The 24,522-nt window shown below is 41.7% G+C and overlaps 1 protein-coding gene across 3 annotated transcripts in view; it reads left to right on the top strand.

The window, feature by feature from the left end:
• Positions 1–24,522, top strand: part of lpp (LIM domain containing preferred translocation partner in lipoma) — a 234,874-nt gene that overhangs the window by 199,171 nt on the left and 11,181 nt on the right. For all 3 annotated transcript variants that reach the window (XM_072684124.1, XM_072684123.1, XM_072684122.1), the window contains one exon: positions 6,053–6,222. In XM_072684124.1, coding sequence (XP_072540225.1) covers positions 6,053–6,222 — 170 coding nt within the window. The remainder of the gene's footprint in view (positions 1–6,052; positions 6,223–24,522) is intronic.

Genomic DNA, 24,522 nt, shown 5'->3' on the forward strand with positions numbered 1-24,522 from the left:
CGGGAGAAGCCTCTGCTGGGCCGATAGAGCCGTACATGTGCTTACTTCCATTATTCACAAACCTGGTTACAGCCTTTGTCGCAGGCTTATTTATGTCATCAGCTGGAATTATTCATGCAGGACAAACTTCCTTGCCATCTTAGCTGGCACAAAACGCATGTAAGAGAAGGACAGACAACTTAACGAGACGAGTGAGCGTCTTAATAGACTCCAGATGCCTTAAAGACTTAATTAAAACACATCTAGAATTTTGGATTTGAGCTTTCCGTTAGATGAAATTCTATGAAGATCAATGCTGTAAAAGTCTTTAAGGTATGTTGGACTGTTCAAATGTTATACTGCACATTGTTATACTGCACTGTTATGCAGAGTTTGTTCAAATATATATATAATATGTGAAAAAATGAAAGTTACAGTCCAGCCAGTCCTCTTACGCTTCTCTTTAGTTGCTGTTTTATCTGATTTAGATCTGATCTTTGCAAATCAGATTTGAGTCACTTTCAAACGTGGTCCTAGATCAGCTACATATCTGATTCGTGGCATGCACCATGAATGTGAACTGTCAGATTGGATTTCATGTGTCTCTTCATCAACCAACACTGGCAGTGCAGCAAAACGGCTTATCAGTGTGTGCACATATGTGCTGTTCCAGGGACAGATTCATTTACTTCACAGAGAGATACGGGTTGCTTACGTTTATGAATGTGAAGCATCAAGATAGTCGAGTTTAAAAAAATATATATTGAGAAAAGGAGACTTCTGACAAATCCTGATGAGTTGTGCAAGAGCCGGTAGACCACCAGAACTTAGAGACACTCTCGCTTCAGATCTGGAAAAAATCCACAGGTGTTTCTGGTCATTAAAACTCAAAACCCCCTGTCTGCTTTCCTTTCTTTTTTTTTTTTAATAATAACCTGGTAGCCACATAAACCTGCACCTTAGAGAGATCATAGGAAAGGACGTTTCGTGTTAGTATTTAGGTGCGTCTGAGAGCCTTAGGGCCTCATTTATAAACTTTATGAGCATCTTCTGACGTGGCTCAGATATTGGGGATTGTAACACATCGTGTGTCCATTCATGGCCAATATTTACTCAACTTCTAATGCTTACTTCCAGCATGTTAATGCACCCTGTCAGAAAGTGAATCATCTCAAACTGGCTTCACAAACATGACAATGAGTTCTTCAGTGGCCTTCGCAGTTACCAGATCTGAATCCAATAAAATTCCTTTGGGATGTGGAAAGAACAGGAAGCAAAGGAAGGCCCTGCCAACAACTGATGCAACTGTTGCAGCCCTAAATTTTACACACCGCATAGTTCATCACTACTGTTCTGTTTATGAAGTTTGCAACAAATACACACATGCATACACTGAGGATTGATGGAGCAATTATTTGCAGAACGTTTGCTCCATGCTGATGTAAGGGCTGTTTAATGTGCTCTCCACACACACACACATACACACGCACACTTTTTTTGTTATGGCCTGCCTAAGACCAGATCATAGCACCTTTTCGTTCTCTTCTTCTGTCCATCCCTGCTTTCATCTAGTCTTTTTTTTTCTTCTCTCTTCTTCTCTTATGCTACCTCTCTCTCTCTCTCTCTGTTGCCTAAGAGAGGTGTGTGATGTGGAGCCCCTCTTCCTGTAGTGATTTCCCCAGGTTGGTGTGTGTGTGTGTGTGTGTCATGTCTTCTTGTGCATGTTCTGCACATATATGCACACATACATACACATGCACAGGAGCTGGAGAAACACCCTGGCTCTGTGATACTGAAACACCTGCCTGCAGCCTCACAGGCAGCATGCCAAATGAAGACCTCACCACTGAGTTGTTTAACCTTTAGATGTCTGGAGTAGGGCTGCCACCACACCAGAAATGAGATTTTATCATGTGTAAAACCACATCTCTGTTGCTAATCTTAACTATTATTTTTTTTTAATGCAACAAATCTACATGGGTTGTCCAATAAAGTGAGACCAAATATTCTACGTTTTTACTGTTTGTACAGCAGATTTCATCAACTGAAGAATGTATTCATTGAGTATTTGAATTTATTAAAGTGTTTTTAATATAATATTCAATTTATAAGGTGTTTGACAGTCAGCTTATAGCGTATACGTTTGAACACAGCAATTGTTAAGATGCTTATGTACCGTAATGCTTATGTTTTAGTACTTGTGTACTATGTGTACTATGTTGTATTACATATAAGAAGCACTGAATATTTGATTGGTATCCAGTAGTCAGAAGGAGATGGGGCTAATGAATCATTACCGTTCACTAAATTCTAAGCTCAATGTGAGTCAGTTATTCCACAGTAATAATGACCACCAATTTTGGGACAGCTGTAGACTTGTGACGTTCTCATCTCATCTTCTGCCTGCACTGATCAGCTTTTACATAAGAGCATATTTGTGTGTGTGTGTGTGTGTGTGTGTGTGTGTGTGTGTGTGTGTGTATGTTTTTTTTAAAGCTTCTTATGTAACATGGGTAGAGTGGGGCATTGCCTGCACTCTTTCTCCTCCACTGGGGCTGAGTCACTGAGCGAAATGTCACTCTCAGCCCTGGGGCACAGACCTGCTCAGTAACACACTCGCACACATTCACAAACACACACACACTTACACACACACACACACACACACTCACACATAGACCCCCCCCACACACACACACTCTCACTCAAAACTGCTGAATAACTCACAACTAACAGGTTCACTTCACAGTTCTAAATCTGCACTAACCATCTATGTAGCTTCTGTTGAAGTTGCACGTTTTCACAGCCGTCTCTCAAATCACAACTCTCAGGTCTGTGTTGTTTTGATTGTGTGTGTTTGGGTAGTTTATAGATCGGCCAGTGCACTGGCGGTGACCTAGCAGACATCAGCCCATCTGCTTTTGGCATTGGGGTATTCAAAATAATGGCTCAACTTTCATTTTAGTCATTTTAGTATTAAAACCTTAGAAATAAATGAAACAAAATGAACATGAATCCACAAATGAAAATACAGTTGTTAAATATGAAGTATGAAATATTTGAAATTTATATTGATCATTTATATTGATCAGAATCCCAGTTTAATCAGTGACTTGCAGTACTGCTTCATCTTTATTATTGTGGTGAGCAGAAAAGCATCTCTGAATACACAGCATGTCCATTCTTGGAAAATGGGCCTTAAGGTTGGACAACAGCAACTACTTCTGTCAGCCAAGAGCAGGAAGATGAGGCTGCAGTGACAACAGGGTCAACAAAAACCGGTAGTTGAAGACTGAAAAAACTTTCTGGCGAATCGCAATTTGACACACCGATTGGTGGGGTCAAAATTTGGCACCAGCAGCATGATTTCATGGACCCAACCAGTCTTGTGTCAACAGTCCAGGCTGATAGAGGTGGTGTAATGCTGTGGTGAATGTTTTGTTTTATTTTTTTTGGCACATTTATAGATGCATTTTTACAGTTTTGAGTGTTGTTTTCAGTGGGGTTACAATAGCTGTTCAGCCATATCTAATGTCCTCCTGGGCCAATTATTGGTAAACCTGATGTAAAAGCTTGTTACATTGACAACCCCATTTACAAACACGATTACAATAACCAATAATTTAGGAGACCATAAGGCAAGAGTGGTTCTTTTGTGGCATCACTCTGAAGAAGAACTGGAACACCTTTGGTAAAACAAATAAATGTAGATACTACTTTGTAGTGCTGACAACCCTATTTATATTTATTACGGTCATCTTACTATTTATGAAATTACATACTTAATTACATGGTTACATCATTTACATTTTCTATTGACAAGTTAGAGACTATACTGTTTCCATTTGTTTGTTCAAATTATGTAAATAGTTCCAAAAATACCTACCTGTAGCTTTTCATGGTTGACTACATGCTATTCTGCAGAGATCCAGCAAATCTACTGATTCTCTACATTGGAACATTAGCCTGATGTCACCACCTCCAGAACTAAACTACAAGTTAACTTTATCTCTTTGTTTGTGTGTTTTGAGTTTTCACCCCCCCATTTCTCAACTTGGAGTCAACAGAAGTCTTTTGAACAAAGATTACCTCTTAATACACTGACAAGTGAAGGAAATTATCTGAGATGAAGATGGAGTTACAGAGGAGGTTGTTGCCCATCGGAGCTTTGATATCTAATCTGAAAAGAGAGAGTTCAATCTGTTTTTTTCCCTCTGACGTGCCGAACAGGGGAAATGAGAGGCTGTCTGATATTTCTCCTGCTCCCGTTCGTGTCTCTTTGTGTGTGTGACACGCTTGAACTCCAGCGCTCTCGCTGACAGAGCGGCGATTGCTTCTAAAGGCAGCTTTAAATGATGCAAAAAAAGGCAGGAAAGTGAAAAAAAAGCAGAGGAACTACAGAATAAACTTAAATTAATTCACAATATCTCACATTTCCTTTTCGGCGAGATTGTATCTGTCCTCAGATGTGTAAAAAAGAAAACAGCACGAGATACGCTTCTAAAGCCCATTATTTCCTGATACCGCTAATTAAATTGCTAGCGTCATTAATTGGGTTGAAGATATCTTTGCATTGAGTTGGAGACATCTTAAACTCAATTAAAGATATCTTCAACTCAATTAAAGATATCCAAATGCCGTGTCCCACAATATGCAATCAGGCCTTTTTTTGGTGCAATAGGATCTGCTCAGATGCCCTGTAACAAAGTTTTACTTTATCATGAGAAGGAGCGACTTTCTGAGGGGACCTAAGCCACACTCGGCTCTTGTTATGGATGTAGGGAGCATATATTTTTTTTTTGCCTTTTTCTTTTTCAAAGCACTTCTGTTGTGACAGTTAATCTGGCTCTTATCACAGTGCTAGTGCTGAACCTCTAGATCAGAGTAACGGGCATATGGAAAGTAGCATGTCGACGTTTATAACCGGATGATTTAAATGTATGTAGTGCTTGATGGTCACAGTCAGTATGTCTTGTCGTGTATTGGCAGATTATACTAATATGATGCAGCTGCTAAGCCTTCCATGTACATCCATGTATTTGGACCTGTACAGGAGTAGTCAATGTTGTTGACAGATGGTGGACGTGTATTTGTGTTAGCAATAACGTATTGATCCCCATTCTCCACACAAAGTGAATTTCATCTCACTATGGACTACATTAAAGGACTGACCTTATTAAATGCCTTAGATTTCTTCAATTGTAGGGCAACCGATCACTTTACCCTTTTTAAATAGGAAAAAAATCGCAACACCATAAAGGGGTAAATTCCCTTGAGATGCTATCAACCTAACTTTAGAAGTGTTCCTCATATTCAGTTTCATTTGACATTGATTATAAACTCTTTTATCCATCAGACGCGCAATTCTAGATCACATCTCTGTAGAGAATCTTCCATGGCCCCAGTAAGGCTCATCTGCTTTAAAATGGGGGGTGGTGGGGGTGGTGCAAACCCTCTGGTCCTTATGCTTGAAAGATCAAATTATCATTGAAGCAGAAGAGTTTTTAATATCGCTCTGCGAATATAGCCCTAATGTTCAACCTGCGCATCTGACCTGTTAACGGTGGAAGTGGAAGTGCAGGGGAAGACAGGGAAGCAGAGTTTGCCAAAGCAGAATATTCCATAGTATTTCGTATGAACTACGAGTTTTCTCCTTGACTGCTTATGAATGTGTCATGTGAACGGATAATAGCTGTGTATTAAATGCTGTAGCATCTGCTATCGCATCTGTTCAACAGACCATTATCAATCATTAGATCTCTTGTTTTCCTACTGTTTGTTTTACTTCATTCGTTTGTAACAGGGAAAGTATTGCCCAACACTTTTGTAGACAGCGTCCATGTTCTAATTTAAAAACAAAAAAAGAACACACTGTTTTTACATCATTTAAACACAGGATCTGCATTTTTGCCTTTTTCCATCATACTAAAGATGCAGCAAGTCATTAAACTTAACCCAACAGTAGGAAACCCAAAGTTCTGATGATTGACAGCAATAATTGTACAGATGATTGGATTGGATTTCAGTCTATGCTTGTGTGCTTGAAGTTAAGTTAGTGTTTTGTTGTCTTCAGGTCGATGTGCTAGCTGTGGAGAGAACGTGGTGGGTGAGGGAACGGGCTGCACCGCCATGGATCAGGTCTTCCATGTGGACTGCTTCGTCTGCATGACCTGCAGCTGCAAGTTGAGAGGGAAACCCTTCTATGCTGTGGAGAAGAAAGCCTATTGTGAGCCCTGCTACATTGTGAGTGTGATACTTTAGATATATATATACACACACACAGGCACACACAGAGCCCTGCATGTAGAAAGTTATGTAAACCTACTACTGAATGAACTTCTACTAAAGGTACAAACGTGCATCTCAAGCTGGCAGTTCAAGTGCCTTCTTTTTGTAATGTTTGTATTGATGACAAAATCCATTCGAATAATATTCAGTAAAGTATGCCCTCATTTTATGATCTCAATATGAATGTAAAAGTTATAAAAGGGTCATATTCAAGTCATAGTTATGTATTTAAAGCATTTAAAACATGATACATGACTCATTAGCTAAATATTCAATTTCTATAGATCTCAGGGAGATCTACAGATCTCAACCCCCCAATTCCTCTTGATATTGAGGTGCTACAAATGTCTCTTTGAGTGATGCCATTGAAGAACTGCTTTTGGTTCCCTAAAGAGCCATGTTTGTAAAAGAGATGTGTGAACGTGAAGAACCTTTTACTTGATGTCTCACTCTTTATGCACACTTTATGCAACCAAAAGTGCTTCTTCTATGGCATCGCTCAAAGAACCATTTGTAGCACTTTTATTTTCAAGAGTGTAGAGTTATTACTGCCCATTGATAGACATTTATATTACCAACTCTAAAAATCAAACATTGCAGACATAAACACACACAAGACTTCAGTATGTCTTTATTCCCACCCTTCAACCTCTACCTACAGTCAATACATATGCATGCATACATTCACAAATGACCCTGGCTGCAGTAACACAGATCTACACGGAAAACGTGTAGCTGGCAGCTAGTTTGCATGCTCTTTGAAACTCTAATTTCCTCCTGATCGAGCTGTAGATTCTACATTTACAGCCTAATTCTCCTCTCTTTAAGACTTCTTTAAAAAAACAAACAAAAAAACAACACATTCTTCTTCAGGCTCTTTGTAAATGCAGGTTTTAGAATAGTGTTACATTTGTCACAGAAAACTAGATTTTCCCCTCCCATAATCTTTCTCCTGTTCCTTCAGAATCGCATCCGTGATTCCTCTTCCCACCAGTTAGCCTGTAGTCAAATCCACAAAGATTAGACAAACAGAGGGTTTGCATGCAAAAGGCTGAACACCATGTCTGACTCCATCTCCAAGTGCATCTGATAAGCGTTCACGTGGGCAAATTGCACTTGAGATGCAGCACAGGTATTAAAATCACATTAGAATGCCGGATAGGTTTACTTTCCTTTGTAGATTGGAAACCAAGTAACGTTCTTCTGTCTTTTCCCTCCACCTTCCTCCTTCCTTTTTTTTTTCGCCAAAAATATCTGGTGAAATTCTTCTGTTTCTTCAGTCGAAGTCTTCCAGTCAAAGTCAAAGTTCCAGTAAGACGTTAGAACTGTCATTTCAGGGGCTCGCAGAAGTTGGGAACTTCTTATAAGAATCTTACGAAATTTCAGCCTCCGTTTCCCAGAGCTCAGGGTTGTGCAACCAGCACGTGGAATCTGAAAAGTCAGGGTTAATTTTGCAACATGTCATTCTCGTTTTTAGTTTTGTTTTTGCCTTGATTAAGTTTGTTGCTTATGAGGAAGCACTTTCTACACATGGTCCACCTGGTGCGGCACTGGGCCTCATATTCGTGTTTTGAAACTGTCAGGTTTTCAAGATGTATAATAATACATACCAGCATTGAGATGTGAGACACTCTGACATCACGCATATGATGTATAAAGCTCCTTCACACCTACCCTGAAAAGACCACGTTTGGACATTCTGTCACTTACTTCGGTTCGCACTCAGCTGGCAAAGGTCCGGCCTGACCTCGGCTGATCTTGCAGCCCAGCATATTCAATGAGAACGTTCATAGACACCCAAGGCCAGGTTTCTCTGGCAGATTTAGAGAGGGAATTGTGCTGAAAACATTTGATCGTCCTTCATGCCGCAATACAAAAACTCTAAATTACAACTCTTTGCATCCACTTTGTGTTGAATCCACACTGGCCTGCCCACAAAATTTTCTTCCATGTGGCACGTTTTCTTAACTTCCCAATGCGGTCTTTGTCTAGTCCTGTTTTCCCCTAATACTGAAGCAGCACTGTCTGTGCTTTCTTCCTCTTTTGTTGCACCACTTCTCCTTCACATATCAGGAATATCACTAAAATTAGCGTAGTTCAAAAGTCAACATGCAAAATTAAGATCATATTCAAGTCACTAAAATTAAGCTTTTCCTTTGTACGTGTGCAGATGGCCAAAAAAAGTTCCTTTAACGGAAGTACTGCTTTGTTTTGTTTCTATGTTGAAATACTTGCAGCTCCATGGCAAAATTAAGGCCAAGTTGCATCATAGCTAATTGATGGGGAATCCAGTGGTAGACCAGATTCTGACCACAGGACTGCTTTATGCCTGAGCACTGAGATTTCACTACCTTTTTCTGGTGCCCACTAGCCCAGAGAGACCAGGGAAAATTTAGGCACGTCCGGGAGAGGCCACATCAGAAACCACCGACCCGCTGCCCAAGAAGCACAATCTGAGCAGTAGTTACCAAACACATCTCAGTAGATAGGGCACAATGCCACTTATCCTGACAGAGTACAATACTGAATCATTACAGATGTTGGCTGATACTTATGCTGGTTACTCTCAGAAATGCACAGCTTTAAAATGATTTCTAATTCAAGTTAAAGGTTCTACTCTAGCGTCTTAATGTTCTGCTCTCAAACTGTTTGAGCATAATAAGCCAACAACGTCTCACTCTTCACTATTTAGAAGAATTTTTCTTAGAAGGCATTTTTCAAAATTCAGAATCAGTACGACCAGTTTGTTTTGCCAAAAACACAAGAAGTCTTAAGACATATGTTATACAACTTTCTACATCATTTTAGAAACATATCTGCATAAGTTATGATGAAGTTCTAGTAAATTAAGCAGTTGCCAGAAAAAAAGTATTCACTTGAGTTTATGGAATTTGGAATTTCCCAGATTTCTGTCTTGATTCAGTCATCATGTAAGCCACAATTATAGGCAAACACAATCTAACTAAAGTAAGCATCCACATTGCAGGATAGAAAAAGTAAGTGGACACTTCAGTGTTAGGCTAGATCCCCCTTTTAATCCCCCTTATGTAATTCCAATTAATAATTAGTTATTTACTTACTTTTTCTTGCAACTGTATAACAAAAATATTATCCAGAATACCCAGAAAAGAGAATGGCAGTAAAACCGTAATAAACACTTTGTATCAGTGATTTAAATTAAATCTAATTTAATATTTAAAGAGATATTATGAGTTAATCATTTTTATTATTGTCCAGTTTTCATAACTCGTATGTAGAAGAACCAAAAAAAGGCCTTGCTGGGACATTGTGTCCATTCCAACTTGTTTGTACACTAATTGAGACATATTGTGTGGCATGGAAATATCTTCAAAGTATTGAGATGATGTATTTATGCCATTTTGCCCAACCTTATCTGAGGAACGGTGAAGAAATGAGCCAGAGAATAAAAGCCAACAGGAGGCAGTACTCTTACATGTATTCGCTTTGTGGCTGCTTGTTGAGAGTACCTGACATCACAGCTGGTTGGCCTTCAAAATGCTTTCTGTTTGTTGCTTGCTGAGCTTATTTAGGTGGCTGATTAGAGATGTGCTGTATATCCATGATGATCGGGGCCTTTCATGATCCTTTATAGTGAATAAAGAACACTTAGAGCTATGTAATTACTCTCGCGGAGAGATTCTTCTGTGAATGCGTGACATTTTCTTCTTCGTTATTCCTTTCAGTTATTTCCCATCGCTTTTTATGAACACACAGCGCTGTCAAGTTTTCACCTTCAATTACAAGGCAATAAACAGGTATGCAACAGCACTGCAAGGCAGCAGTTACCTTGGCAACTATAAAAATCAATGCAGTGTAATTGCAGTAAGCATATGATTACATGCCAAGCAGTGCAAGTGACTGCAGTTCTGTGTAACGATGGGCAGTTACATTAAAACCACCTGCCTGATTTTGTGCAGCTGTCAAACAGCTCTGACCAGTCAAGGCGTGGACTTCACAAGACATGGCCAGTATGAAGTAGGTCTTCTGTGAGCTCAGACCAGATGGATCTGACAGGCTCATCTTGGGTGCCCATCACTCTGTCACTGGTTGTTCACTGGTTGTTCTTTCTTGGAGCCTCTCTTTTGGTAGGTACTGACTACTGCATGAACTGCTGAACACCCCACCAGACCTGTCGTGTTAGAGATGTTCTGACTGTTGTCTTGCGTTCACAGTTTGGACCTTGCCAAGTCCCTCAGATTTAACCCTGCCCATTATTCCTGCTTTCAACACATCAACATCAAGAACTGACTGTTCCCTTGCTACCTAATATGCAGATCCCACCCCTTGACAGGAACCATTATAACAAGGAGATCAATGTTGTATCTGTGTATCGTAGCGATTTTTGAATGATTATTTCTGTCCTGGTCTTACTTTCCTGGCGGCGGTGTGTCCCGTTTGATTCTGCCATCATTACCCAACACCTGATCGACTTGTCCAGATACCTTTGTGGAGTTTATTCAAATGCAGCAGCAAATGATCCGGTATCGGTGACTCAGGCCATGTCTTAAATCAGCTCCATCCAGCTCTCAGCACTCAGGCTGATTGTAGTTGTCTGCTCTGGAAGTTTTCCAACTCAGATCCATGCACTAAAGAGGACCGGGATAATTTAAGAACTTTACTTATGCATTTCATCAGCATAAATGTTCTTCTGGCACAAGATCAAAAGGATGTGGAGAAATCTGAATTTCTTAATGAAAGTAATTTCTTCTTCTCTTCTTCCCATCCTCAGGGTCATACGCCTCTGTGCGATTAGGGAAGAAACGTGAGACTCGGGTCTCTGAAGAGACGTGGCAGCCCCCAGTGAGCTGGGGGAAAACTTGAAATGAGGCCGGCAAGGCGGTCTAGGAATCTAAGCGGAGAGCATGGGAAGCATATTATTTATTGATGCATTTATTTGTCTGTTGTTCTCGGGCTTACCACAGCTGCAGATGCTCAGCGAAGGCAGATGCAGGATCACAGCGTGGCCGTCCATATGCTGTGTGTTTCTGGATAAACAGTGTCTTTAGTTGTAATGTACACCAGGACGATATCAGTTGCTTGATACGTAAGTCCTGTGGGTCTTTTTTTTGTTGATAAAGAATTAACCAGAACATTATCTGGTTAAACCTTAAATGTGGTTAAGATTTCATGCAGGAAATGAATCTCCTGCAGAATGATCAGCAGATAGATCTGATCATTTGGGAACATGATTGCCAGGCATTGTGCGACTTTGTTTAGTTAGACAAAGCAATCCAGTATTGCAATCCAGTAATATTTTTCTCTGCCATCAAAAATGAGTATCTGATACAGTCTATTCAAATAAGACCTTTTGCATAGATTTTAGAATGGCTTTTATATCGTTGGCTGCTGCCGTCCGCTACCAGCACCACTAGATACCATTCATTCCTTTTAGTAACGGACAGGAAAGCCGCAACCTCCCTGTGATCTCTGGCCATCTGCTTCCTAGTCTTGTGTCCTCTTATCACTTATGTTCTCCAACCTCGGCATCGCTAAGGATCCACAAAACAGAGGACTAACAATTAGCCATTGTGCCTCGGTTTTCCCTCCCTTGTCTCCTCAGAGGACTTATCGTTGCTTGTTTGAATGCAGAACAATAGAGATAAACTTCTCCGCTACTCAGTTAATCCATCATTTTGCATGAAGTAGCCTCTAATCTTGTTAATATGACATTAGTCTGGGGACACTAGTGATTTTCACCCCCCCTCCCCGATCCACTGTGAAGCAACAGCCACGGGGTGCCTCGGGGCTCCATGCTCAGTCCCTTCCAATTGCCAGTAGATAATAAGGTGAAGGGCGCTGGCACACACTATTGGCAGTATAATGAATTTTAACCTACTTGGCCATTCATGAGAATCATGCCAATTTAATGAACCGCTCATGTTCAGGATTCCGGTTAAAGCGCGCTCTACAGAAGCTGAGTAAATACGCTTAATTGACTTGGTATTGCAGCCGACGTTGATGCTGACTGATTTTCTCATCTAGGAAAGGTAAGCATCTCTGAGAAACTTGCTTCTGTGAGAAAGTCTGGCCCCTCATTGTGGATACACTGATCTCTGAGCCTTGCTCTTGCTCTTACTCTGTGCTAATCACCAGACAGTGTTTTCAGACAGAGGAGAGAGTTGCAGCCTTTATCCGTAGTTTTCCAAGAAGGATGTCAAGGGACTAGTTTTTGGGATTCGGTTTTATTTTAATCCTGCTTGTAAATATTTAGAGTCAATCCCAGCAAAATAATCAAGTGGGAATTTGACATCTGCAAAACACACACACACATACACACACACACACACACATAATTCATCTCAACTGTTCTGCCCTGAAATTCCCAGAGCCGCCCAGCGTTCTTTATGCTCCTGTAATCCCTTGTTGATTCGGCCCATGGGCTGGAGAGCGGAATCACAGAGGGGTTTGGTGGGGGAGAGAAAGCGGAGGGCCCAGGGGCTCTCTGTGGTGTGCTGTGATTAGGAGAAGCCTTCGCAGCCCAAGTGGAGAGTGTAACAGGAGTAGGCATTAAACACTTAGAAACCCTACTTTGGAGAGAGCATAAGTGTCACTCTAGGGGACAGAGAGAGGGACTGCACGTACAGTAGAGCTATCAGTTTTCAGGCATGGGCTACAGACTATGCCTGTAGACTGTGTGTGTATGAATAAGCTATAAACAAGATCTGTACCCAGTATAATGTAGCCGTCAAGCTAAAATCTTGTGTCGCAATTTTTACCTTTTTGGCAGTTCTTAAATGGTCCTAAAATGACCTTTTTATTTGCATTACTTTTTCTGTGAAGTTGCCATTTTAGAGATACAAGGTTTTTGCGTGATTGCAGGGATATGGAGTTTGTTTGTACAGTGCTGTGAAAAGAACATTGCATTTAAAAAAGTGTTTATTTGCGCAGACAAAAAAAACAACTCTTCATACATAAGCAGATGAGCTGCTGCTGCTATTTGAACTAGTACCTAATACTTTTTACTTTATTTATTAGTAAATATTGCCAGGATAAATGGATTTCAATAGGTAGGTTGGTGTGGCGCAACAGATACGCCCCTACCTGCCAGTGAGCTCCACACCGTGTGGAAGAGTGGAGTTCGATTTCCGGTCACAGCATTTGACCATGCTTTGCTACACCAATAAGAGTCCTTGGCAAGACTCCTAACACTACATTGGCCCACCTCCGTAATATGAGTAAGCTTGTAAGTCGCTAACCTTGTAAGAGTGTTTGCTAAATTCCATAAATGTACATGTAAATAGATGGCTTACATGGCAAGACCTTTGCACAGTACTGTATATAATACCCTGTAAACATACAAAACATATAACGTTCACAGCAGTCACTCAAAAACCTTGCATCTCCATTTTTGTCTCTTTCACATTTTGGCAAAAAGTAAATCTGGCACTTTACCCTTACGTTAAATCCCATGATGGATGGACCAATAAAAATGTCTTAAAATAAAATCAGCTGACTTACTTTTTTAACTTGCAAATTAAGTTGTAAATCCTGTAAAGTCACAACTTTAGAGATCTAGCAGCAGAAGTAGTTTTTGAGTGCATGAAAGAAGGGTATTAGTTTTAGACAGTATAAAATTCCCCCTGCTTCATCTGCCTAATCACTCCTCCCCATTGAACTCATTACCTATTAGCCCAGTTTAAACAGCCATATTGTGTGCCTTGTTCTCTGTTCCATGGAACTCCGGTTAGCCGCATGCTCAGCCAAGACTGAGATTGTGTCCTTTCTCGATGTCTCTCTCTCTCTCTCTCTCTCTCTCTCTCTCTCTCTCTCTCTCTAAGTGGGCTGGGAGGATGGTGCACATTAGCATCTATCAGGAGCTCTGGGGAGAGAGAGAGTGAGTAGAAGGCGTGCGTCAGAGTCCGTCGCTCTGCTCGTGGCTGAATTCGCCGGCAAAAGATCAGCTTTGACATGTGTTTACTCCTCTACATAAATATTTAGGAACACAAAAATCCTCCCTGGCCGGGAGTAACGCAGAAGCCATTTTGTTCGGCTCCGTGGTCAAGTCCCCCACGGGCCCGGCGCTTGTGTCACAAAGTGTTATCTATATTTATCAGCTCTCTCCTGCCTCCGTATCCTGCCCTTCCTCCCCTCGCGCAGACCCGTCCTGTCTTTCGGACTCTGATGGAGCGGTCCAGGGGCTGCCGGCGGGAGGGCCACGTTCTTCAGCTCACAGCAAAACTCCTACTTTCTTGTAAAAGCAGCTTGTATCTGCCAGCGGTGTATATATGCGGGTCACGCGGCTGCTTAGTTGCAGGAGGGCGCACATGAGGGTGGCTTGAGGCACGGAGGAAGTGGCACTGGATTGTGGCAGAAATGAAAATAAGAGCGGGGGCACCACCGCATTTAAGAAGTTAATGTTCCAAGTGCTTGCACTTGACCTTGTTTACGAGCACTCAACTGGAGTTGTAATTTTCTCATTAAAACAATCAGATTGCGCTAACCCAATGACATGAGTCTTAATCCACAATCAATGGCGGAAATGTTCTACCCACTGTTCACCGCTGGGCAGTACAGGTCATTCAGTTCTCTGTTCTCGGCTTGCTGCTGGCTGCCGCTGCAGTGTTGGACGTCCATGGCGCCTTTCAACTGTGCAGCACTTTTTTCTTTTCTTTTTTTTTTTTTTTTTTTATAGATGCAGCTGGACTTCAAGGTACCATGGCACCGGGGTTAATTATGTGAGCAAGGTGGCATGTTTTTGGCACCCTTGCGTATCTTGCTCTTTTCTGCCTGCATCCCCCCAGCCCTGCCAGGCAGCTGACATTAAAGCTATCAGAGCACTTAACTGCCCTCAGCATTTAATTAATTGGAGATCATAATTTGTAGTAACTGGGCATGTTTAGCGCTGGCCCCTCTCCTCTAGGCTTTTTTCTCTTTTTTTTTTTTTTTTTAACACCATGATTATTCAGACACGGACAACCTGCTGACAGAGACCAGCTGAGATAAGCATTCAGGTCCCCACCACCTGATTTACAGCCGTGGATAATGAGAGAAGAAATGTGGCCGCTGCTGTGAGACTGTGTGTCACTGAGAGGAATAATTGAGTGAATGTTCTGTCATTTGAGAAGATACGACGGATTCACCTCCACGACCATTACTTCAATTGTCTCCTTTTGGGCTAGGACGCATGCAGGTCACTGAGGTCGGGCAGATTACGCTAGTAATGTGCTGGCGTATTGTAATTGTATGTTTTATCTCATAAGACTTTGTACAATTGAGGCCTTTTGTGACATCTTAATGAGTTCGTCTCAAAATCAGCAGAACAAAGGTGCACTAAGAGGCATGACCCGCCGGTCACCTGTGAAACTCAGCTGCAGCTGGTTCTCAACATGCAGCAGGTCGGCGTTCCCGCTGCCACTTGCAACTTTAGAAAGAGAAACGGCGCAGAGCAGATTCTTTATCGGTGTTGAGGGGAGAGCTCATTGACACAGCTTTCACGCTGGCACACTCTCTTTGATGTCGCCAGCGACTTCACGCCGCTCTATTTGTCACGGTGTTAATTTTCCGGGGCGGCTCTTTGAGATGGTGACTCAGGGAACTGTTGATATAAATTCTGGTGACGGGGCAATATCTCGGCCTCCTGTTTACATAGGAGCCATGAAGCGAGCTTCATCATTATTCCCGGGATCGGAACTGAAGGCCTTAGAAAGGCAGGTATCACGGGATGTTTGGTGTAATGCCTGGAAATTGTAGCTCTTATTACTGATGGTGCAATCGCTTCTGACAGCTGATCATTAAGATGTGCGGTAGCCTGTAAATTTGGTGGAGCCACGTGTCCGGGCGAATCGCTGCACACCTCATGAAGCTGTGCTGGCCAGGCTCCAAGCTGTGCAGGGACATTACCCCCCAGTAGTAGCATGGCAGTGGTGCCCTCAGCGGCGGGCGCGTTGCCATTTGCATCCGGAGCTGGTGGTAATGGACGTCCTCTACAGCGTGGATGCCCTCTGTCTTCCAGGCAGAATGTCAGTCACCGGCCCCGCCCACAGCCAGGCCACCAGACGCAGCTGTCATTGCTCTGGAGGAAGGTGATGGCATAGCTCAGGCGGCACTTTACCAAACAGCGCACAGTGATAGATTTTCACAGCTACTGGGCAAAATGGATCTAATGTCACTCCTGTTCAATCTGCTGTATTTGTCCTATAGATAATCGATGAAGCGTACATAACTGTTGCTGCCAACATCGCCCAGATACTCCAAAGAGTTCTACGTTCAGAAAACATGCAAGCCAGGATAAAGCTTTAAAAATGCACTGGCGAAGGTATTGAGCCACATCAGTCGGGAATGTTCTGATCAATTATAGTTGATGGTAAAGTTCAGTGATATGCAGTACTGAGACCTCTTCATTTATGTCATTTCCAGTCTAAGCAGTTATTTGTACGTAAATGTTGAAAACCTATTCAACAGAAAATACATCTTATATAAGCTAAATATAATCTATACATTTGTCAGTGTTTGTTGTGTCTACCCTTTACCCTTCTTACAGTTTTCATTTTTCCCAGGAGACTCACTTTCAGAAAAGTTTTCTATACCTCAGAAGTTCAGTCTTAAAAGTTGGAATATTTTTTTACTGTCCAAGCAATCCTGTATATTCAGTGATGTTGAGGTCTGGACTCTGGAGCGGACAGTCTATTGTGTCTTTGCTAAAGAAACAGCTGAAGCTGCTACTGTTTTTAGAAGAAAAGGTGCTTGTCTTTGTCTGTTTCTTTCTTCTTGCTCAGCTCCACATCCTGTCAAGCCACAGTGAAACGATGACCAGAAACACCTGTGGAGCTTTATTTTCTGAAGATGAAAGATTTAAGCTTTGGTAGTCTATCATCTTGTGCAGTTGTTGTACCTCCCATTTTCTCTGTATGTTATTATCATTTTTGGACTCCAGCTTCTTTAGCTCCAGTATTTCATGATTCTTTGAATTATTTCATAGGAGGAATTGAGGAATTGAATGAGCTGAGATGAGACATAGTGAATGAAAACTAGTGGTCAAGTCTTTGTATGGTAGAGAAAAGCGATGTTCATACCGTTTTTAAAAACTTCTATATGAGCAGATGGTGTCAGTTGCAGCCGTAAGATAAAAACAGCACAGAAAGTTGTGTCATAGATTATGTAGAACACTTTGTAACGTAGCATTCAAGTTTAAATTACAAGCTTATACTAAAGTCCTGCTATAATTAGTGTGGTATTGTTTTTTTGTTGTTGTTTTCATATGCATTTGAATTCTTTCTGCCTTTTTCGGATTGGATTAGATGCTGCTTTTTTAGCAAGCCCGTAGCTTTGCCTGACAGTTATACAGGTAGTCAGCAGGCTGAGGCTGGTAGACACTAGCACTCCAGTCTGGAGCTTCTTCTCCATATGGCCCCTTCTCTGGCGGTACCCACGCGCTGCTGCTTCGCTAAACAGACAGGTGAGCCCACCCTCTGCGTTTTGCTGGATGTCAGAAACGCCGCGGCAGCAGTACCTACATTCCAGGCTTTCCGCCCTCTCCTGTTATGAAATATTTATATTTGTCTGCATTAGCTTGCAGAGCTTCTAATTGAGTTCTGTATATTCAGACATGATTAATTCGCTGGCATTCCTCAAAGGAGAGACCCAATTAGACAGTGCTCGTGCGAATCCAGTTGCAACTCCCATCAGCCTCTTGTTGGAAATGTGGGCTGTGTGTGTGAGTGTTGCACTTGTAGTGCAGGTTGGAGTGTTCTGGGCTGTGTTTCTAAAACTGATCATTTGTTGGACATCTGCTTATATGTGGTATTCTTTCTGTTTTCTGTTGTTATGGTTGTACAAAAAGGGGTTATTTGGTGTTCATAAAGGGGTTAAGCTTATGGTACCTAATTGAATCAGGTCAACTCCAAGAACCATATGGATGCTTAGGTGGTTCTTAGCCTGGTTAAAGGGTTCTGTGGATTGGTGGAAAATGTTTTGTAGATGGTAGTATAAGAGACTCTTTAAAAATAGTTCTAGATGCTATTGTTATGAGCCAGAGAACCCTTTCTCTACTATATAAATCAGTTTTTGCCTAGAGTGTAGGCTTCTGATTTCTAAGTATCTCCCTATCGCTTGTGCCACAGAGAAATAGGAGTGACCCAGAGTTGACCCTGAGCTGACCCAGTGGAGTGTCGCCCCTAGTCAGGGCTTCAGAGAGAGCTCAGTGCCTCAGAGCCTGTCACTCTGACTCTGTAATAAGAGAAGGATGCAGAGTTCTGTGTCCACAGGGTCACACTCTGCTGCTGTGCTGATTTCCAGGCAGAGTAGAGAGTAGACCTGGGGAAACCGGTGCTGAAAGCTGCTTCAGTTTAGGTGTAAACAGAGCAAAAAACATGGTGTCCAAGAGGTTAAACCTCAGATGGACTACATAACTTTGTTTTTAACCCAAGCAGGGTGTCTACACATTTCTTTACATTTTTATGGTGACTAAAATATATAGACCTCTGGAGCCATTCATCATTCTGTAGACTGCTATATGCCCATATTAGGGCCTACGCCAGGTGGAAGCAGTTTTTTTCTATGGGAGGAATGAATAGTGTTCAAAATAATCACATTTCACCTTGTGGGACAATAAAACTGTTCCAAAGCCAATAGATTTTAAACTGTGTACATTCTGAGCTAAAAAGTGGTAATCTGTGGTGGTGGAAAAGGGTTATAGGGCTCATTGCAATAGTGGAAACCTTTCCTGGAGCTATAAAGAACCATATACAGTAGTTTTTCCTTATTTGAAGAAATAGTTTAACCAGGCAAAGAAGAATTTTAAATAATGCCGAGTTGTGGGATTCCATTTACTAAAGATTCCTTAAGGTGTACATTTTTCCCACAAATGTCACTGGATCCTGTGCATTAAGAAGTCGTTTAACAGTCAAAATATGAATAATGCAACGTCCGCTTCACAAGCAAGCTAACACTCCTGCACATAGCAATGACATCGCATGACAGTAAGTTGACTTCTAACCTTGAACACTATTATATAACAATAACAGCTACTAAAACTGTAGGCTACTACTGCCAAAGCCTCTTAACTTCCACACTTGATGAGGCTTGCTGGTGTAAGTGTTGTAAGTTGAATGAGTTCCCTCTTGCCATGCATTGGAAATGCATGCAGGAATTATTGATATGACATTAATGCTGTAATAGTCTGGACCACCAGTCTGTAAAAGGTAGGCTGGAGAGCTTAGATACTACACTAGACTGAAGCTGACCAAGATTGCTGGTAGGAGAAGGGCTTTAAGGGGCAGACATGGCCTAAAGGTTAAAGAAGCAAGCCTGGGACCGGATGGTTGCCAGATTAATCCCTTTTCTTGGACTGGCAGGAAATGGGTGTGTGTGCAATTGCCCTTGCTCAAGGGCACCTCAACTTTCTCCACGGTTGAGGTGCCCTTGAGCAAGACACCTAAATCCACTTGTGTGTGTTAAATGTAGAGGCTTAATTCTGTTGTTTTGCTGAGCAGTAGCTGAAAGGATTATCTGAATATTAAGATTTGACCCTTCCCATGTATTATTCACTGATTTAATATATTATTAATAAATCATGGGTCTTAAATGCTCTAAGTGATTAAAAAATACAGGCTCATAAGGTTTTGACACACAAATGTTTTTTTTAATGTAGTGACATTTATTTAAATTACGTTCATATTTGCTTTTGACAGGAGTCGACACTTTTAACTTTTAGGGGACTAATGTGCTATCTACATATGTTGAATTACCAATGCTGGGTATAGTCAGTCAACACTGTACTTTACTTACTTGTAACTTAAATCTGTGCCAACTGGAAAGTACAAGAGAAACCCCACTACTTATTTTAGTTCTTTAATTTGATTTGATTTGGCTTGTTGGCAGGAATGGAACACATGGTGCTGATTTTCTTTGGGACAGGGATGAAATGTGGCGTGACTGGGACAGAAAAGTCAGTCCCATGCTAACTTCCAGTTTATGGGATGTTCTGTGCTAGCTTGAACTGTACAATAAAAGTTGCACGGTCACCTGCAGGTAGCACACAGCACAATAAAGTAGTTTTATTTCTTATTAATTCACTAATAAGATGACGTTACGGTAACAGTACCACAGTGTGTTACTTTGCACTGCGTTACCCCCCAGCACAATGTTTTTTGTGGCTGCCAACATTAAATGTGAATGCTAAGCATTACGGGTTAAAAGATGAGTTTAAAAAAAAAAAAAAAAAAATCAGAGTTCCTGGCACGGTGCCAATCCATGTGCAGCTAGCCCCCCTCAGCAGGCTTCCCAGAGTGCCTTCCAGGCCCACTGGGGTGAGCTGAAGGCCTGGCCTCAGCCTGGCTCTGGGCCTCTCTCCCCTTCACTCCTGATACCACCATCACACTCCCAAAGCTCCAGCCTGTATCTTAGCCGTATTACCCTCTCTCAAGGTCACTCCGTGCTTGATCCCCAGAGTGGACGTCGGCTCTCTTATTCTCTAAAGCCCCCTCCACCTCTCCATTTCTCCTTTACTCATTCCTTTTTGTCTGTCTGGGATTTGTATGCACACATACCGTCCAGTCTGGAAGAAAAGCATCCACTCTGCCTCCTTCCTTCCAGCCCTCCCACCTCTCTTTTTCCCGTTCCCATTCCTACGCCAGCGCTATGGCCTTGGTCAGGCAAACGCCTCCTTCTTCCACTTGGCTGCAGGCGGAGGAGTTGAGGGAGGAGACGGAAAGCTTTAATAGCTTGTATAACAGCAGACAGCAGGTGTGAGCAAAGTTCTTCAGTAACAGCTTAACCTTTACACAGCAGCCCGGCCACCTCTGACCTTTCAGCCACTGTTAAAATATACCAGGTTTTTCATAGCGGATTCTCTGTTGTCATTATGAGCGGACAGATACCCCTAACCCCAACTTATTAGACCGCAATCTGCTTAGATGATGTTCAGCTGTTGATGGTGTACAGCGTTTTTTGAGAACTTATTAAAGTTAGTTTTCCAGCATAAAGGTAAACGAGGCAGTCAGACAAACATTTAAAAGTATGCAGATGTTTGAATATTTCCTGCAAAAACAAATCTATGCCATGCAGCCAACTGAGCATCATGCAAAATTGATGCAACCTGGTATCAAAGGAGACATTCAGCAAGTCGGGAGTATTTTGCTTAAGTACACATCAAGTGCGGTCCTGTGGCAGCTTGTGCACACATTATAAGGGGAAAGAAATAAAAGCTCCTCCATAAATATCAGCCATGTCTGCTCTTTATCTCACACACTTGCTCACACAGTCAAACGATTCTAATTCTGAGTTTTGTTCTCTGCCAATTAGCACTGTATAATTGCAGGATCAGTTTATATAGCCGCTGTCATATCAAAATCTCGAAACAACTAGCCATACGTTTTTCTGAGCGTTTCATGACTCAGTGAGCAACAGAAATGCTCCCGTTATTCAACATTACATTAAGGTACAGTGGTCCAAGTATTTATGTGGCATTCCTTTTAAACAGACGAATGGCGGCTGGTGTGTTTCAGATCACTGTCGTTCCATTATCTTCTGCAGGTTTGCGTCTGAAATACTTTTGTGTTTTTCTGACCTCAGAGTCCCACCATTGAGCACAACAGCCCCAGACTTTGACATTTCCACCTCTGTGCTGTTGGAACTGATTGGAATTCTTCTCCTCCTCCAGTCTTTCTCTATACAAAGTCTACCATCAGTTTAATGCTATATGAAATGTGTTTTCTCTGAAACAAATATGGTCCACATTAAAGATCTTTTAATTAAAGTTCATTTAAAGGTTTTAGAATTTAAACTTGTAATTAAAAAATCATTTTGGATAGCCTGCCATAACTAAGAAAAGTTATGGCAGGTGACATAAAGACGTATTCATTTCTGCACTGATATGTGATATAAACCATGTAAACACCTTTTGCACAAAAGCCTTCTCTTCCACTGAAGCTCATTAGAGGCTATTTTTTACACTTGTTAACTTCATGCCAGCTTGAGTGCATGCTGTGAACCGAAAGGGTGGCAAATTCTAAATAATCATGAATTTCATGATCAAATGTCAAAGATTTACTTTTAACTTCAAATAAATATAATTGTGTTGTATGCAAAGCGTTTTCAGTGACAGTCTCAGACTTTTGGCCTGCACATGGTTGGTTACACGATTGGACACAATTAAAGTGTCCAAATACTTGTTGAGGCCTATACAGTTACCTCTTAAACTCAAAAGTCTCCAGTAGTTTCAGACTCATCACTCCTATGGCTTAAGAATAACTTATTACTCTTCATTCTTATTCAGTTTCCATTGATTAAATGCAAGTAAAGCACAATAATGCACATATTGTAATAAAAGGAACTGAGATTAAGGGGTTCATAAGTTTAAAAACAACAGCGTTTGACTCTCTGCCTGTGTGACTTTTTTGGCCTCGTGGATCAGACGGCATCTCTCTGCCTGTCCTGGTATCCCTCTATTCACGCAGACAGCTCAGTCAAAACACCGCGCGCCATCCCCGACTCCCTGCTGGTGCAGGACGCGGCAACGAGAGGGGCTTCAGTGGGAGGCAGTCTGCTCATGCTGTGCTGCGCATGGAGAGAGAGAGTCCGCGACTCAGAAAGAGCGCAAGCGAGTGAGCACTTTGTCAGGAAATTGAAAAAGCAGCGAGGGAGACAGGAGGCCACAATTGACTTTAGCACACTCTGCTCGGCCCTCAGTTCAGCAAGAGGCGTTCTGACCTAAATTCACTTTACCTCATCTGCCTAGACGTTTGTTTAGCCTTCTGGGCAAACACTTAGAGAAATGTATGAGGCAGAAAGGGAGGGGGAAAAATGAAATACATGTGCTTGAATACATCACATTTCAGCAGCAGGGGAGGCTGACATGGGGCGATGCGCAGACGGCTAGTGCCCTCTAGTGGCAGCGACATATATATGCTTCAGCCTGCTCCAGTAATTCCATTGGAAGCATTTTATGGGGATTTTCTAAACCATCTTTGAAAGTTATTGCCGGCCAGTAAATCCACGGCGTGTAAATCAAAACTGCTTTGACGTCACCACGGGATGCTTCTTCAGAAATCAGAGGAGCGGGGCCGGGCTCTGCTATGGCATCTGTTCAGATGAGATGGGTGATTGAGCCAGACTCCAGCGTGGCTAGAACATATCACACAGATACTGCTGCATGTTCACCTTCATCTCTCTCAGGTTAAGGCCACACAAATGCAGATCAGTGGACGGCATCCAGCTGAACCGTATTTGACTTTTTCTTGCCTTGACGCTGCCATGAAGGCATTCCGATTATGCACACACAAATGCATACACACTTTTTTTTTTCTCTCTCTCTTTCTTTCTTTTTTTTTTTTTTTTTTTTTTCCCTCCCTTCAGAGCAACTGAGGAGTTGAGGCAAAACCTTGAGGGCTCGGAGCAGAAAGCTCATTAAAAGCTTTTTTTTCTTTTCTTTTTTTTTTCTCGAGGATTTGTGGAGGATTGTGCTATGGACATTGTTTGTACACAAGTGTAGCAATGGGATAATGTTGATTTAGGATCTAGGAAGGGAAAAAGAGAAATTAAGACCAGGTGTAGCAATTTTATTTATTTATTATTTGCTAAATGAACCGCAGATTCTTCTCTAGGGGAACTATGACGTGAAAACCCTTGGCTGTAACGGTCTCTTCGAAATCCCTGTTCTGATATTTTAAGTCCCTTAAAAGACAGAAACACCCGAATGAGCTGAGTTCAGCTCCTTACTGTCGCTCTCTTTATGGGCTCTTGGGAAAATCAATGTTTTTCTGTAGAACCAGAACCATTCTGTAGATCATTTGAAAGCATAGTTACTTGCCCAGTTAAATGGTTCTCTATATGCAAGCGAAACTCTTGGTCTTATACGGACCCCTTTTCTCTTAAAACCTTGTACTAACTCTTAGCAGCCATGGGCTCTGCAACTGCAATTCTGCGCAACTGTTTAAAGATCTGAAAACAAAGGCAATTGATGCCCACAAGACCAAAGCCAAGCATTTTCAGCTTGATGTTGCTACAGTGTAGAATGTTTTTAAGCAAGTGGCAGTTCAGGGGAGATGTCAAAATGAGATCTGTAAGGCCAGGAAAACTCAAATCCATGCCTGTTATTGTATCTAATCGAAATCCCTGTTTTGTTTAAAAACTGTCACTTTAAAAGATAGAAGCATGTGGATAAGCTTGAGAATTTTTTTTTGGTCATATATACCTTTTGCCTTTAAAAGTAGGTGATTCTATATACCACTAAAAGTGGTTCAAATAACCCTTTTTATGTACTACAGTCATGTAGTTCACAGCAACAAGCAATGCTTT

The sequence above is a fragment of the Salminus brasiliensis genome, chromosome 7, assembly GCF_030463535.1.
Source record: "Salminus brasiliensis chromosome 7, fSalBra1.hap2, whole genome shotgun sequence".
NCBI classification, from domain to species: Eukaryota; Metazoa; Chordata; class Actinopteri; order Characiformes; family Bryconidae; genus Salminus; species Salminus brasiliensis.